Genomic DNA, 15,058 nt, shown 5'->3' with positions numbered 1-15,058 from the left:
GGATCAGCTCATGCAGTTATCCATTTGGGTGGATAGACGGCTGAGAGAGCGCAGGCTTGAAAGGGAGACCGAGGTTTCCTTCTTTCCCAAGGGAACCTCAGACTCTGAGGAATTTTCCGAGGAGCCTATGCAGATTGGGGCTACTCGCCTCTCCTCGCATGAGAAGACGCGGAGGAGACAGCAGGGGTTATGTTTGTACTGTGGGAATAAAGGTCATGTGGTAGTATCATGCCCAGAAAAGCCGGAAAACTTCAGGGCCTGAGGGTGATGGGAAATATCCTGTCAGGCCAGAAGTCAGAATTTCCCAAGAAGACTTTTATCATTCCGGTGACCTTGAAGATCCTCGGTCAAACTGTCAAGACTGAGGCCTTTGTGGACAGTGGGGCCGACGGGGTTTTTATGGACCGCCAATTCGCCCTGAAACACTCTGTTCCCTTAGTACCCTTGGCATCGGAGATTGAGATTTGTGGGTTAAACGGGGAACCATTATCCCAGGGTAAAATTACCTCTTGCACTAGCCAGATTTCTTTGTTTATTGGAGCCACACACTCTGAAAAATTGTCCTTTTATGTGACTGTCTGTACTTTTGCCCCATTGGTGTTGGGGTTACCCTGGTTTAGGGCCCACAATCCTCAATTTGACTGGGTCTCTGGGGAGATTCTTAGTTGGGGTACTGATTGTTTCAGGAGTTGCTTGAGCCTTCCAGTCAGGCTTTCGCAGCTAAGTTTGCCAGGATTGCCAGGATGTTATGCAGATTTTGCGGACGTGTTCTCCAAAAGAGTTGCAGAGGTACTACCTCCCCATCGCCCCTATGACTGTTCCATTAATTTGTTGCCGAATGCTAAGCTTCCCAAGAGCAGGTTGTACTCCCTGTCACGTCCTGAGACTCAGGCTATGGCAGAGTACATTCAGGAGAACTTGGCTAAGGGATTTATCAGACCTTCACAGTCTCCAGTTGGGTCGGGGTTCTTCTTCGTGGGTAAAAAGGACGGTTCGTTGCGACCCTGCATCGACTTCAGGGAATTGAACCGTATCACGATTAAAAACTCATACCCACTGCCTCTCATTTCGGTCTTGTTTGACCAGCTTCGTACGGCCACCATTTTTTCTAAGATTGACCTACGCGGTGCGTACAATCTAATCCGAATAAGAGAGGGGGATGAATGGAAGACTGCCTTTAATACCCACTCTGGGCATTATGAATATTTGGTGATGCCTTTTGGGCTCTGTAATGCCCCGGCAGTCTTCCAGGACTTCATGAACGATGTGCTCAGGGAATATTTGGATAGATTCTTAGTTGTATACTTAGATGACATCCTAATCTTCTCCCATTCCCTGGAGGAACATCGGAAGCATGTACGCTTAGTCCTCCAGAAACTCAGAGACCACCGGCTTGGGGCGAAGCTGGAGAAGTGTGAATTTGAAGTTCAGCAAATCGCATTTCTAGGATATATTATCTCTCCAGAAGGTTTCCAAAGGAGGGTTCCAAGGTACAGGCAGTCCTGGATTGGGTGCAGCCCACTAGTTTGAAGGCGCTTCAGCGTTTTCTGGGCTTTGCGAATTTTTATAGACGATTTATCGCTGGATTTTCGTCTATAGTGGCACCCTTGGTGGCACTCACTAAGAAAGGGGCGGATCTTGCTCACTGGTCTTGTGAGGCCAAATCGGCTTTTGCCCGTCTCAAAAGGGCATTTGTCTCGGCCAAGGTGCTGCGACACCCAGATCTAGAGCGTCCTTTTGTGGTGGAGGTGGATGCCTCTGAGATGGGTATTGGGGCAGTGCTCTCTCAGATGGGGGTGTATGATAATCGCCTTCATCCCTGTGCTTACTTTTCCCGGAAATTTTCGCCTGCCGAGATGAATTATGACGTGGGTAACCGGGAATTGTTGGCTATTAAGGATGCACTCGAAGAGTGGAGACACTGGCTTGAGGGGGCTAAGTTTGTGGTCTCAATTCTCACTGACCATAAGAATTTGGCATATTTAGAGTCAGCGAAGCGCCTCAATGCCAGGCAGGCACGATGGGCTTTGTTTTTTGCTCGCTTTAATTTTTTGATAACATATCGCCCTGGGTCAAAAAACATCAAGGCTGATGCGCTCTCGCAGAGTTTTGCTCCAATCCAGGAGACCACCGAGGAGCCATTGCCCATTGTGTCCCCATCATGTATTAAAGTGGGCATTACCCAGGACCTCTTGTCATTAGTCCTTAGAGCACAGGAGCAGGCTCCTCCAGACCTTCCGGTAGGTCTTTTGTTTGTGCCTCCTAGGTTAAGACAGCGAGTGTTCCTGGAATTCCATGCCAAGAAGTCGGCAGGTCACCCGGGTATTGCCAGAACTCGGGAGTTGCTATCTAGGGCGGTGTGGTGGCCCTCGGTGGCTAGGGATGTGGATCAGTGGGTTCGGGCATGTGACATCTGTGCCCGAAATAAGACTCCTAGAGGGGTTCCTGTTGGCCCATTACATCCACTCTCTATTCCATCTAAGCCATGGACCCACATTTCAATGGATTTTGTGGTGGACTTGCCCAAATCCTCGGGGATGACAGCCATCTGGGTAGTCGTTGACAGGTTTTCAAAGATGGCGCACTTCGTTCCATTGGTTGGGCTGCCATCGTCCAGACGCCTGTCTGAATTATTTATGCTGCATGTTGTGCGCCTCCACGGGTTGCCACTTGATGTGGTCTCTGACCGCGGATCCCAGTTTGTGGCCAAATTGTGGAGGGCATTTTGTTCCGATCTCCAGATTTCTGTCAGCTTGTCGTCAGGCTACCATCCGCAGTCTAATGGGCAGTCTGAAAGGGTGAACCAGTCCTTGGAGCAGTTCCTCAGGTGTTATGTCTCCAAGTGTCAGACTGACTGGGTTGCTCATCTGTCCATGGCGGAGTTTGCCTATAACAACGCGGCTCACTCTGCTACAGGGATCTCTCCCTTCCTTTGTGTGTATGGGCATCATCCTAAGGCCAATTCTTTTGACCCCCTGGATTCCACGCCTGGTGGTTCCTCTGTGGTTTCGGTCCTTAGAGGTATTTGGAGGAAAGTGAAGAAAGCCCTTGTGTCTGTGTCATTAGTGACCAAAAGGGTTTTTGATAAGCGGAAGAGACCCTGCAGCTTCAAATTAGGAGACTTCGTCTTGTTGTCTACCAAGAATTTGAAGTTGAGACAGCCATCTCATAAGTTAGGCCCCCGGTTCATCGGTCCTTATAAGATCACTAGGGTTATCAATCCGGTGGCATTTCAGTTAGATCTACCCCGTTCTTTGGGTATCAATAAAACATTTCATTGTTCCCTTTTAAAACGGGCGATTAGTAATCCTTCTTCCAGTGGAAGACCTTCCCCTCTTCTGATACGTGGCCAGAGGGAGTTTGTTGTTGAAAGGATTCTTGATTCCAAGATGGTTCGGGGTCGGCTGTCATTTTTGATGCACTGGAAGGGGTATGGCCCGGAGGAGCGGTCGTGGGTGCGCAGTTGTGATCTTCATGCCCCCAGACTGTTACGCTTTTTCTTCTCGCAGTTCCCCGATAAACCCGGTGGTAGGGGTTCTTTGACCCCTCGTCAGAGGGGGGGTACTGTTAGGGTCTCCTGCTCTGTGCTGCCATGTCATCATGGCAACCGGGAGACAAGTGCTAGCGGAGTAACCTGAGCGTAGTTGATACTCCGGTTCAGGTCTTTTGCTGTGCAGTGGTTACAGGCTCTGTGCACGGCAGGGGATCCATCGCTGGTTTTTGTGCTCACAGTCTGTGAGGTCTGAGTGGGGCGTGGACAGCACCTGCTATATAAACCCTCTTCTCAGGTTAGGCAGATGCTGCTGAATCTTTGTTGGTTAGTCAGTTCCTGAAAGCTAGCTAGTACTGTGTAAACTTTGTATTTGTTTGTTGCTTACTGCAAATAGGCCTTGGGATTTGGTATTACACTCTGCCAATCCAGACCTAGCAGTAAGACTGGAGTCAGTCGTTTAACCTGCTGGGGTTCTTTTGCTACTCTGTGAACCTAGCAAGTTTGCGGCTGTATTCTCAGACTTGCCTGCCAAAATCCTTTCTCACCTTAGCAACAGCATTTCGGGTTCTCTACGTATTAAATCACAACATCTCGCTTCTTTCCATCTGAGCATTCCTAATACTAGGGAGACACCCAGTTTCTTAGCCTTTGGGCTTCTCTGTTCACTTTGTGTTTATTTTGTTACCCTATCACCTTCTGTGTATGTAATGTCATATTCCCCAGTCTGTCTGTGAGTTCATTTGTTTTGCATCCCTCTCCGTTCAGACACCAGTACATTCCTGCTGGCACTGGTGTGCATAACAGCAGGTGACATATAAGGGAGGATGTTCCTAGGTGGTTAACATCCTTACCCCTACTTATTACAGATTGACAGAAGCAACAGATGGCTTGACACCTGTTGTCCGGATTTGTGGAGAAATAATTCCACACCGAAGAAGTAGCTTTTTTGATAGTTTGCCCAGGCATCACAATGGGTTTCTTCATCCTATGGACAACAGGTGTTTTCCCCGATGCCTGACTTAAACAAACCACATCACCATCAGAATACTCATTGTTAACTTCCTCCTTTCATTGTCTATGTCATGGCTAGTGGTAGCAGCTTCAGCGCTAGGAGGAAATGGTTCTTGATCTTTCCCTTTTTTATCCTGCAAATTTTTGTTCTCCATTATTTTTTGGGAGTTATATAAGACAATATGTGGCACTGGAATGACTGATGGCCAGGACACTACCACTGATCTGATGCAGCACAACACAAAAACACTGTAAGGGACTTGTTGTTGTTGTTGTTGTTATTATTATTATTATAAGGCAGCAGTGGACATATAGCAGCAGTGTATACCACTGTGACTGCCTGGTCATTGGAATGACTGATGGCCAGGACACTACCGCTGGTCTGATGCAGCACAACACAGCAACATTGTAAGGGACTTGTTGTTGTTGTTGTTGTTGTTATTATTATACGGCAGCAGTGGACATATAGCAGCAGCATATACCACTGTGACTGCTTGGTCACTGGAATGACTGGTGGCCAGGACACTACCACTGGTCTGATGCAGCACAACTCAGCAACACTGTAAGGGCCTTGTTGTTGTTGTTGTTGTTGTTGTTATTATTATACGGCAACAGTGGACATATAGCAGCAGCGTATACCACTGTGACTGCCTGGTCACTGAAATGACTGGTGCCCAGGACACTACCACTGGTCTGATGCAGCACAACACAGCATCACTGTAAGGGACTTTGGAGACAAGAAGAGAGTCTTAGTGTGCATGGGAGGGCATTTCACAGAGCAGCCTGAAGAAAATTCTGGAATCGTGAATGGGAGCGAAAAATTAGCGTGGATAAGAGATGCAGATCTTGTGAAGAGTGAAGAGGTCTTGTTGGGAGATATTTTGAGATAAGCGAAGAGATGTATGTTGGTGTCGTTTGGTTAATTGCCTTGTGTGTGAGTTAAAGTATTTTATATTGAATACGGTAGAATATAGGTCACCAATGGAGTGACTGATAGAGTGGATCCTCAGATGACGAGTGTAATGATTTGCATTATAAAGCAAATTCATGAGGTGTCCTATCTTGAAAACACCTACTGTACTGCCAGTAGAGCCTTTCACCAAGGTTTCATTGAAGAACTTACCATGCATTAGATACTGTATTGAAGTGTTAAGACCATCTCATAAACACCTTTTCTCAATGCAAAGCCCATAGTGGTGTGGTACAGCCTAGTTATGGGAAATTGTCTATCATTATTGATCTTGTGGTATGAGATCACTGGAAACTGTAAGTGAAAGGCAATCCAGTATAGACTCAATCCACTCAAGCCATGACATGATGACAAGACCATGCCATCAGGCATGTAGTCCCCACCCATATCAGATGACAAAAATCAGGACAGAGCCAAAAAATGAATATTCCCTTTATAGTATAGTACCACATCACTGTTCTATCAGTGCTTTATACAAATAGGTTGATGGGTAACAGAGACTGACAAGAATGGAGAGCTAAAAAGTTATTAACAATCTTTTGATATTTTATTGGGCAGATATTATTCTGCAGCATACTGTGGCTCTTTATGTGGAACCTGCTAATTTATAAAAAAATAATAATTCTGTGGCTATATTTATTTATTTATAGACACACACACACACACACACACACACACACACACAACTGCAGCAACAGGAAAGTAACACTTAGGGGTATATGCAATTCACGGCGAATCGCAGCAAATTATCGCCGTTTTTTAATTCGACACAATTCGACAGGTGAATTCCGGCAGGTGGCTGCCGGAATTCACCATATTCAATGAAAAACGGATTCGACATTCCCGCGGGCGAAAAACGGCCGATTTGCCGGATTTTGCCGCAAATTAAAAAAACGGGGGAAAAATGGGAAAAACCCGGAAAAAAATGGCGTGGGGTCCCCCCTCCAAAGCATAACCAGCCTCAGGCTCTTCGAGCTGGTCCTGGTTCCTATTCCCAAAAAAAAAAACAAAAAAAAAAAACATGTTTTAAATTTTTTTTATTGGTTTCACCCTCCAAAGTGTAGCGGATTGAAAATGACGAATTTACTGTCTAAAAGCACTGTTGTCGAATTTCCAAACTTGAATTGAATACACTTTGGTCGAATTGCAGCACTTGTATCATTGCAGAAAAGTCGAATTTGACAAAAGTCAAATTTCAAAAAGTCGAATTTTGAAAGTCCGTTTTTTTGACGGAAAGCACTGAATTGCATTGACGAAATTTTTTTTTGGGCGAAAAAATCCCGAAATTCGACAATTTCGGGAATTCGACCGCAATTGCATATACCCCTAAGACTTTTAGTGACATAAGTGACAAAAAAGCAGGGTTCTTTATTCAACATTATGGGGAAAATTGCAGGACATACATGAAAAGTGCTGCTTTCCTGTTGCTGCTACATTGGGGGGTCCATCCCTCCATAGACAGCTTGCCTTTTCAACTATCTAGAGTGCCAGATTTGTTGTATTGGTAATGCTGTATATATAGTTTATAATACAATAAATTCATATTAGATGAATATTCAGCAGGATAGTTAATATTTTACTAGTACCTTGTTTACAACATGGTGCCTGCATGAGTTATCTTTGACAGCACAGCCTTCAATGATTTAGTATACATATGATCCATGTAATGTGCCAAGCATGCCCTCTCAAATATATACTGTAGTTCCAGAAATTGCATTCTTCAGGATGGGGTACATTGCCTTTAAATTTGAAGGTTTGATTCATTGGATCATGTGAAAAATAAACCAAGCTAACATAATCTAGTTCAGACTCTTAAACTGACTATACTTTATTGGGATAGTTATTATAGTTTGGCCACGTGCACTATAACCATAGAAGACTAGCATACAGTAATTAAGCAAAGAACTGTTTGGACCAAAAGGACAACTACAGTGCACAAGGGCATTCGGTGTGCCCACATAATTTATCCTAGGAGAGACGAGCCTTAGAGTGTCAATTATTAGAATTTAGTAAAATTACCAACCAGCAATTTGGACATTTTCTGTCAATTATACAATAATAGTGTAACTATATTTATATATTGTTTCTTTTTTTTTCTAGTTCTGGACATTTAATTTTGGCAAAACCTTTGGACAGGGAAAGTACAGACCGTTACATATTGATAGTGACAGCTTCGGATGGTCGACCGGATGGAGTAAGTTATTAGCTCTTACTTTATTTCTTTGTATTTATTTATGAAATCAATATGTAAAAAAATGCATTTATATTTTACAATTGACCAGCAAGACAGTGTTAGTAAATCTGATTTAGTAAGAAAATAGAGCCAGATTACTGGGGGAGTGAGGAAGGCAGTGTGGAACTGCACTGCAAACTGGAGAAAGTAAAAATAAATATGAGTTGGGGTTAAAGCAGGGGTGTGGGGCTACATGGCTCCTGCACTGTCAGTTCCAGCAGTACAGTCTGTGAGAGATGAGGGGAGGAGCAGCTGCAGACAATGTACCCAAAGTGATGAGGACTACGCATCCTGTAAGGTAAGAGAGAAGGGGTAGCACTATATTGTCAATGACGTGATCGTTGCATCCCAAATGTTACTTTTCCTCTTTAGAGCTCCCCCCAGATCTAAGTGCCCAACTCTGAAGTAAGTTTTATTGCTAACAGGATTTATAAAACTGATATCAAGAAGACTTTTTTTTTATTAACTTTTCACATCTTGTCTTTTATTTGTTAAAATTAAAATATTTCATTGACTCTTACTAAAATGTACCCTTTCCCCTCCATATCTCTCTTGGGAAACAGTTATATATACAGCCTGTACCATGCTCAGATTACTCTGTATGTGGAATTTGGTCTAAAGACTAGATGTGATATGCAGCTCTTATCAAATCAGCTGTGGTTTTGGATCCTGAATTTAAAAGGGCAGCTATACTCAATACAAACAAATCATGCTTGATTTTGAATTGAATGTAGTTGCTCCTTTAAACTGAACAGCCAAACTCGCTGAAGATGCAGCTGCTTTTGAAAAGTGCTGCAAAATTAATTTAGTTATTGGTGTCAAGGAGTAGTAGATCAGCGCTGCAGGATGCCTTTAAGAAAATCCTGCACCCATATAATAACTGCTGCAGATTTTACTAAATGCATTGCTGCTATAATATTTTTGCAGGACACCATTGGCTAAAAGTAACAGCCTCCATGTTCCAGAGGTGTTGGAATTTAGTGCGAATCTGCCATTTTTTTTTAAAGCAGGAATCATTTACAAGGGAAAACCAACCTGAACTTGGAGACTATTACATTTAGCCGCAGGTGTGTGGGCCTAATTCAGACCTGATCGTAGCCGTAGACCTGATTGCACGGCTATGATCAGTTACTCAGAAATGCGGGGGGACACCCAGCACAGGGCTAGTCCACCCCCGCATGTCAGGCCCTCCCCCCGCCACACAGGTACAAAAGCGTTGCACGGTGGCGATGCTTTTGTACCTGAGGAGTAGCTCCCTACCAGCGCTGCTCTTTAATACTGCAAGTTATGGAAATCCCCTTCCTCTGTCTGTGACTTCACATCCCAATATTCACCTTGCTAAGTCTTGTAAAAGCCCATTGTGCGCCTGAGGTTTACTAAGTATTCTGGAAATGATAAATGCCGCACTCTATTATGGCATCCACATTGTCACCTCTTTTTGTTAGAGTTTAAACAATAAAAACTGTCACATTCAGCACATTCATATTCTACAAGTGTAATTTACACTTCAAAAAAGAAAAGAGATGTTTGTTTAGGTCACCCCATGCCCTTGTTTTCATTGCTGTATTAGAACACAGGGAACAGTGAGCTTTTAATTCTGCACGAACTGAACCGTGACAAGTTTTATGTAGCGTGTTCCTGTGACCTGGAATTTGCTAGCATTGATGTGCTTTGCAGGCTTGGCCTTTATGTTTAACAACTGCACATCATTACTGGAGACATGTTTTTATGATGGAGTTGATATTAACATACAGTGCCAGCTGCCATTTTATTACAGTAAATTTAAACAAACTATTTAATATGCACAATGGCATTGTTAATTATCCAGTTCTGGCAATGAATTGGATAAAGGCACAAAAAACAAAGACCGGAGAAGAACAGCAACAACTTGGAGGTAATATAGTCTATAAATGATCGTATAACATGATTTGGAGGCATCTGTTTAGCAAGCAGATTTCAAAGCAGACAATCACTAAATTTGTATAGATATAATAATGACTAGCTAAACTAAAATGAAAGAGAACTATAGGACTTCATGGAACATAAAGTATAATTTACTGAAGTGGCAAAACAGCTATGCACTTAATAAAACCTAGATGGGTACAACCTACAGTAACTATAAATACAACCTGTATTCAAATACAATTGGTAATATTCTGTTTGGCACTCGGCTGGCCAATAACAACCTGTGTACCTTGCTCCTGTGCTCTTTAACACAGGGTGCTTCTCCAACTATTCACTCAGTTTGCAGAAGGTGGCTCTCTGAGACTTATTACAAGGTGAAAAAGTGGTAGCCTTTAATCGACGTTTCAGGGCTGCAATATCCTTTCCTCAGGATTTGTGGTATCCTAAGGGGCTTTGCAGACCAGAAATGTTTATTAAAGGCTACCATTTTTTGACCGTGCATTATGTCTGAGTGCCGCCTTTCTACAAGCCGAGTATGTATGTGTATATATTAGAAGCAGGTACGCAAATGGTAGGTGATAAGACCTTATCTTGGATAATGGGAAGGCTCAGCAGCTGAACCCTTTGAAGGTTCTTAACAAGTCCCATATATAATATACATGTGTGTGGGTATGTGTGTGCATGTGTGTATATACATATTTTATATATATATATATATATATATATATATATATATACACACTGCTCAAAAAAAAGGGAACACTAAAATAACACATCCTAGATCTGAATGAATGAAATATTCTTATTAAATACTTTGTTCTTTACATAGTTGAATGTGCTGACAACAAAATCACATAAAAATTATCAATGGAAATCAAATTTAATAACCAATGAGTCACACTCAAAATTAAAGTGGAAAAACACACTACAGGCTGATCCAACTTTGATGTAATGTCCTTAAAACAAGTCAAAATGAGGCTAAGTAGTGTGTGTGGCCTCCATGTGCCTGTATGACCTCCCTACAACGCCTGGGCATGCTCCTGATGAGGTGGTGGATGGTCTCCTGAGGGATCGCCTCCCAGACCTAGACTAAAGCATCCGCCAACTCCTGGACAGTCTGTGGTGCAATGTGGCATTGGTGGATGGAGCGAGACATGATGTCCCAGATGTGCTCAATTGGATTCAGGTCTGGGGAACGGGCGGGCTAGTCCATAGCATCAATGCCTTCGTCTTGCAGGAACTGCTGACACACTCCAGCCACATGAGGTCTAGCATTGTCTTGCATTAGGAGGAACCCAGGGCCAACCGCACCAGCATATGGTCTCACAAGGGGTCTGAGGATCTCATCTAAGTACCTAATGGTAGTCATGCTACCTCTGGAAAGTACACGGAGGGCAGTGCGGCCCCACAAAGAAATGCCACCCCACACCATTACTGACCCACTGCCAAACCGGTCATGCTGAAGGATGTTGCAGGCAGCAGAACGTTCTCCTTGGCATCTCCAGACTCTGTCACGTCTGTCACATGTGCTCAGTGAGAACCTGCTTTCATCTGTGAAGAGCACAGGGCGCCAGTGGCGAATTTGCCAATCTTGGTGTTCTCTGGCAAATGCCAAACGTCCTGCACGGTGTTGGGCTGTAAGCACAACCCCCACCTGTGGACGTCGAGCCCTCATACCACCCTCATGGAGTCTATTTCTGATCGTTTGAGTAAACACATGCACATTTGTGGCTTGCTGGAGGTCATTTTGCAGGGCTCTGGCAGTGCTCCTCCTGTTCCTCCTTGCACAAAGGCGGAGGTAGCGGTCCTGCTGCTGGGTTGTTGCCCTCCTACGGCCTCCTCCACATCTCCTGATGTACTGGCCTGTCTCCTGGTAGCCCCTCCATGCTCTGGACACTACGCTGACAGACACATCAAACCTTCTTGTCACAGCTCGCATTGATGTGCCATCCTGGATGAGCTGCACTACCTCAGCCACTTGTGTGCGTTGTAGACTCCATCTCATGCTACCACTAGAGTGAAAGCACCGCCAGCTTTCAAAAGTGACCAAAACATCAGCCAGAAAGCATAGGAACTGAGAAGTGGTCTGTGGTCACCACCTGCAGAACAACTCCTTTATTGGGGGTGTCTTGCTAATTGCCTATAATTTTCACCTGTTGTCTATTCCATTTGCACAACAGCATGTGAAATTGATTGTCAATCAGTGTTGCTTCCTAAGTGGACAGTTTGATTTCACAGAAGTGTGATTGACTTGGAGTTACATTGTGTTGTTTAAGTGTTCCCTTTATTTTTTTGAGCAGTGTATATATATATATATATATATATATATATATATATACACACTGCTCAAAAAAATAAAGGGAACACTTTAACAACACAATGTACCACTAGAGTGAAAGCACTGCCAGCTTTCAAAAGTGTGTGTGTGTGTGTGTGTGTGTGTGTGTGTGTGTGTGTGTGTGTGTGTGTGTGTGTGTGTGTGTGTGTGTGTGTGTGTAGCATATTCTCTTTCATTTTGTAGTTAGGAGCAAAATAATAACAAACAGACAACTTGCCCATAATTACATTTTCCCTATTCAAAGCTGTCTGCAGTTCTAACAGGCTGAACACTACTATGTATAGTAAGTATATTATTCAAGGCATAGGGAGAAGAATTATGTAAAAAATAAAAAATGGAGATAAATGCCAATAGAGGAAAATATGGCGCTATACATGTAAAGTTCATAAAAAAAGGTAACAATAAATCATTAACAGTGAGAAACATAAAATGAAATTTAACATTTGTAATTTTCCTCTGTAAAAACAGAAAAAGAATCTAAACTGCTTGAGGAAATCACTCTGTGTCTTTATAGCTCTCTGCTGATAGGGGAGGGTGGGAATAACCTTAGATGTATGCAAATTGTCTGCTCTCTTAAAGGCAGTGACTTTTTAAATAAAATGTTTGGTCAGTTCAGATTCTATATCAGTTTTTATAAAGAGGAAAAATGAAAACTGAAAATTTAGTTATAGGTGATAAGCAGCAGTCTTACCACTGTCATGCAGGAGCAGTGAGTGGAAAATAGAGTTGACCAACAGTGTGTTAACTATCAATCTGTGATTAATATCAATGACGTGAAACCATTTCTATGGAAAACCACTGATTACAGTATATTAAAGGTTGTTGGCAGGGGTATCTATGGTTGTTGGCCATTGCCAGTGGAAAACAGTATTAAAAAGTTATAGAAGGTGACACAAATACTATAACCACCTGCCACTTATCTCTATTGTTATTGTTCCCCCCCACTAAGAGCTAGAATAGTAATTATTTTATTTATTTTACTATTTATTTATTCAAGGATAATCATGTAAATCAATATCAATAAAGATAAAAAAAGTATAGTAAAAGCATTTCCAGAAATTTTAAATTTTTCTATCTCAATACAAATTATAGATGTAGAAAACCATGAAGAAAATAAAAAGGGGGGTGGGTGGGAAAAAAAACAGATAACACACTTGACAAAAATAGTAATAAAGAAAAGGTAAGACATGCCTTGGTAGATACTTGATAAATAATTGAAATAAATTCAGTGATAAGGGTTCGAAGGTGGCATGACAGACAGCCAAAAAGGATCCAGTAGTCACACAAGAAGCATCAAGCCCGAGGGAGGAGATGAGCAGTAACTCTGATTAAGAAGTCAGGGGCCCCAGATAAGGTCAAATTTATGGGGGCAGTCATGAAGATAGAAAGTAATTGTCTTCATGCATGCAATAAACCAAACATAATTGGTAAGAGCAGAAGTGACAGGAGGAACAGGATATTTCCAGTTCCTAGCTGTTGAGATTTAGCCACAGCTATAATATAATATGAGAAAAAAATTTATTCAGTAGAGTATCTATTTCTGTGAAATGTCTCAAGAGTAAACTGGGGGGGGGGGGGGGCAGTCCCAGTCTTGGTACCAGGTCTCTTTCCCACTCCTGTTCATGATGGCCCTGAGGGGCAGAGATAGCCTTGATCAACAACTGGTAGATAGAAGACTTCAGGGTCCTGAGGCAGAGTTGCTCAAAAGGGGTGGGGGCACGCAATTTGTCTGATTGAGGAAGGGACATGAGAATGGGACAGACCTGGAAAAATTAAATAAGGGCAGCCATAGGGAAGGGAATTTCTTCTCAATATCGTCGAGAGAAGCCCAGGTGTTACAGATGGGTAGGTCATACACAAACAGATTTCACATTGAAATGCTGAATCATAGCAGCTAAGGGTTCAATTACTAAAGCAAAGACCAGGGGAAACATTGGGCACCCCTGTCTCGTACCATTAGACAATGGAATAGGTTCAGAGAGAAGTCCATTTGTGAGAAATCTAGCCATAGGAGAGTAATTTAGAGCAGAGATACCCATAGGGAATTCCGCAGATAGGTCACAGGCCTTTAGTAAAAAGAACATGATATGCGATCAAACGCTTTTTCAGCATAATCAAGGGTTTGCCGGCAGTTAAGAATCTGGATAAGGACAGTCGTTCTCCTAGTGTTTTCCCTGGTCTTGCGGCCTGGAATAAACCCCACCTGGTCATAATGTATCAGGTCAGGGAGAACACTATTTATTCAGGTGGCTAGGGTTTTAGCATATAGCTTACCTATTGTTAACCCTAACCCTATAGCTAGCACAGTCACTGGGATCTGTCCCCTTCTTATATAGCACTACTATTTTCACTTCTAACATGGTTTTAGAAAATGAGGCGCCATGTAATACAACATTGAACATGGTGCGGAGGTGGGGAATAAGGATAGTAGCAATTTTTTTTTGTAAAGGCTGACTAAAAAGCCGTCGGGGCAGGGGACCTTGGAGGACTTCTGGGCCTTAAGGATCCTAGCGATTTCCTCATCAGTGATATCTAGATTTAATTGGGCTGATGCTTGTTCAGAAAGTCTAGGAAGCTGTGCATGTGGGAGAAACTCAGTAATCGTGTTAACTGGGGGACCAGGACCCAAAGTAGCACTATGTAAATAATACAAATTTGAATAGTAATATTGAATGAGTTGTAATGGACAAAATATTATTCTGTGCTCTCAACCTAGATGCCAGAAGTCTATCTGCTTCATCAGCCTTTTCAAATAATGGGGGTAATTCCAAGTTGATCGCAGCAGGATTTTTGATAGCAATTGGGCAAAACCATGTGCACTGCAGGGGAGGCAGATATAACATGTGCAGAGAGAGTTAGATTTGGGTGGGTTATTTTGTTTTTGTGCAGGGTAAATACTGGCTGCTTTATTTTTACACTGCAAATTAGATTGCAGATTGAACACACCCCACCCAAATCTAACTCTCTCTGCACATGTTATATCTGCCTCCCCTGCAGTGCACATGGTTTTGCCCAATTGCTATCAAAAATCCTGCTGCGATCAACTTGGAATTTCCCCCAATGTGTTTTTCATGCATTGCAGAGCACTAGTAGTACATTCTGAGACAA

The 15,058-nt window shown here is 42.9% G+C and overlaps 1 protein-coding gene across 2 annotated transcripts in view; it reads left to right on the top strand.

Annotated features, from left to right (window-relative positions):
* The window catches only part of PCDH15 (protocadherin related 15), a 2,278,876-nt gene that overhangs the window by 1,493,758 nt on the left and 770,060 nt on the right, over positions 1-15,058 (top strand). For both annotated transcript variants that reach the window (XM_063961739.1, XM_063961738.1), the window contains exon 18: positions 7,575-7,668. In XM_063961739.1, coding sequence (XP_063817809.1) covers positions 7,575-7,668 — 94 coding nt within the window. The remainder of the gene's footprint in view (positions 1-7,574; positions 7,669-15,058) is intronic.

Source organism: Pseudophryne corroboree, chromosome 3 (genome assembly GCF_028390025.1).
Source record: "Pseudophryne corroboree isolate aPseCor3 chromosome 3, aPseCor3.hap2, whole genome shotgun sequence".
NCBI classification, from domain to species: Eukaryota; Metazoa; Chordata; class Amphibia; order Anura; family Myobatrachidae; genus Pseudophryne; species Pseudophryne corroboree.
This window is presented reverse-complemented; position numbering and strand designations above follow the sequence as displayed.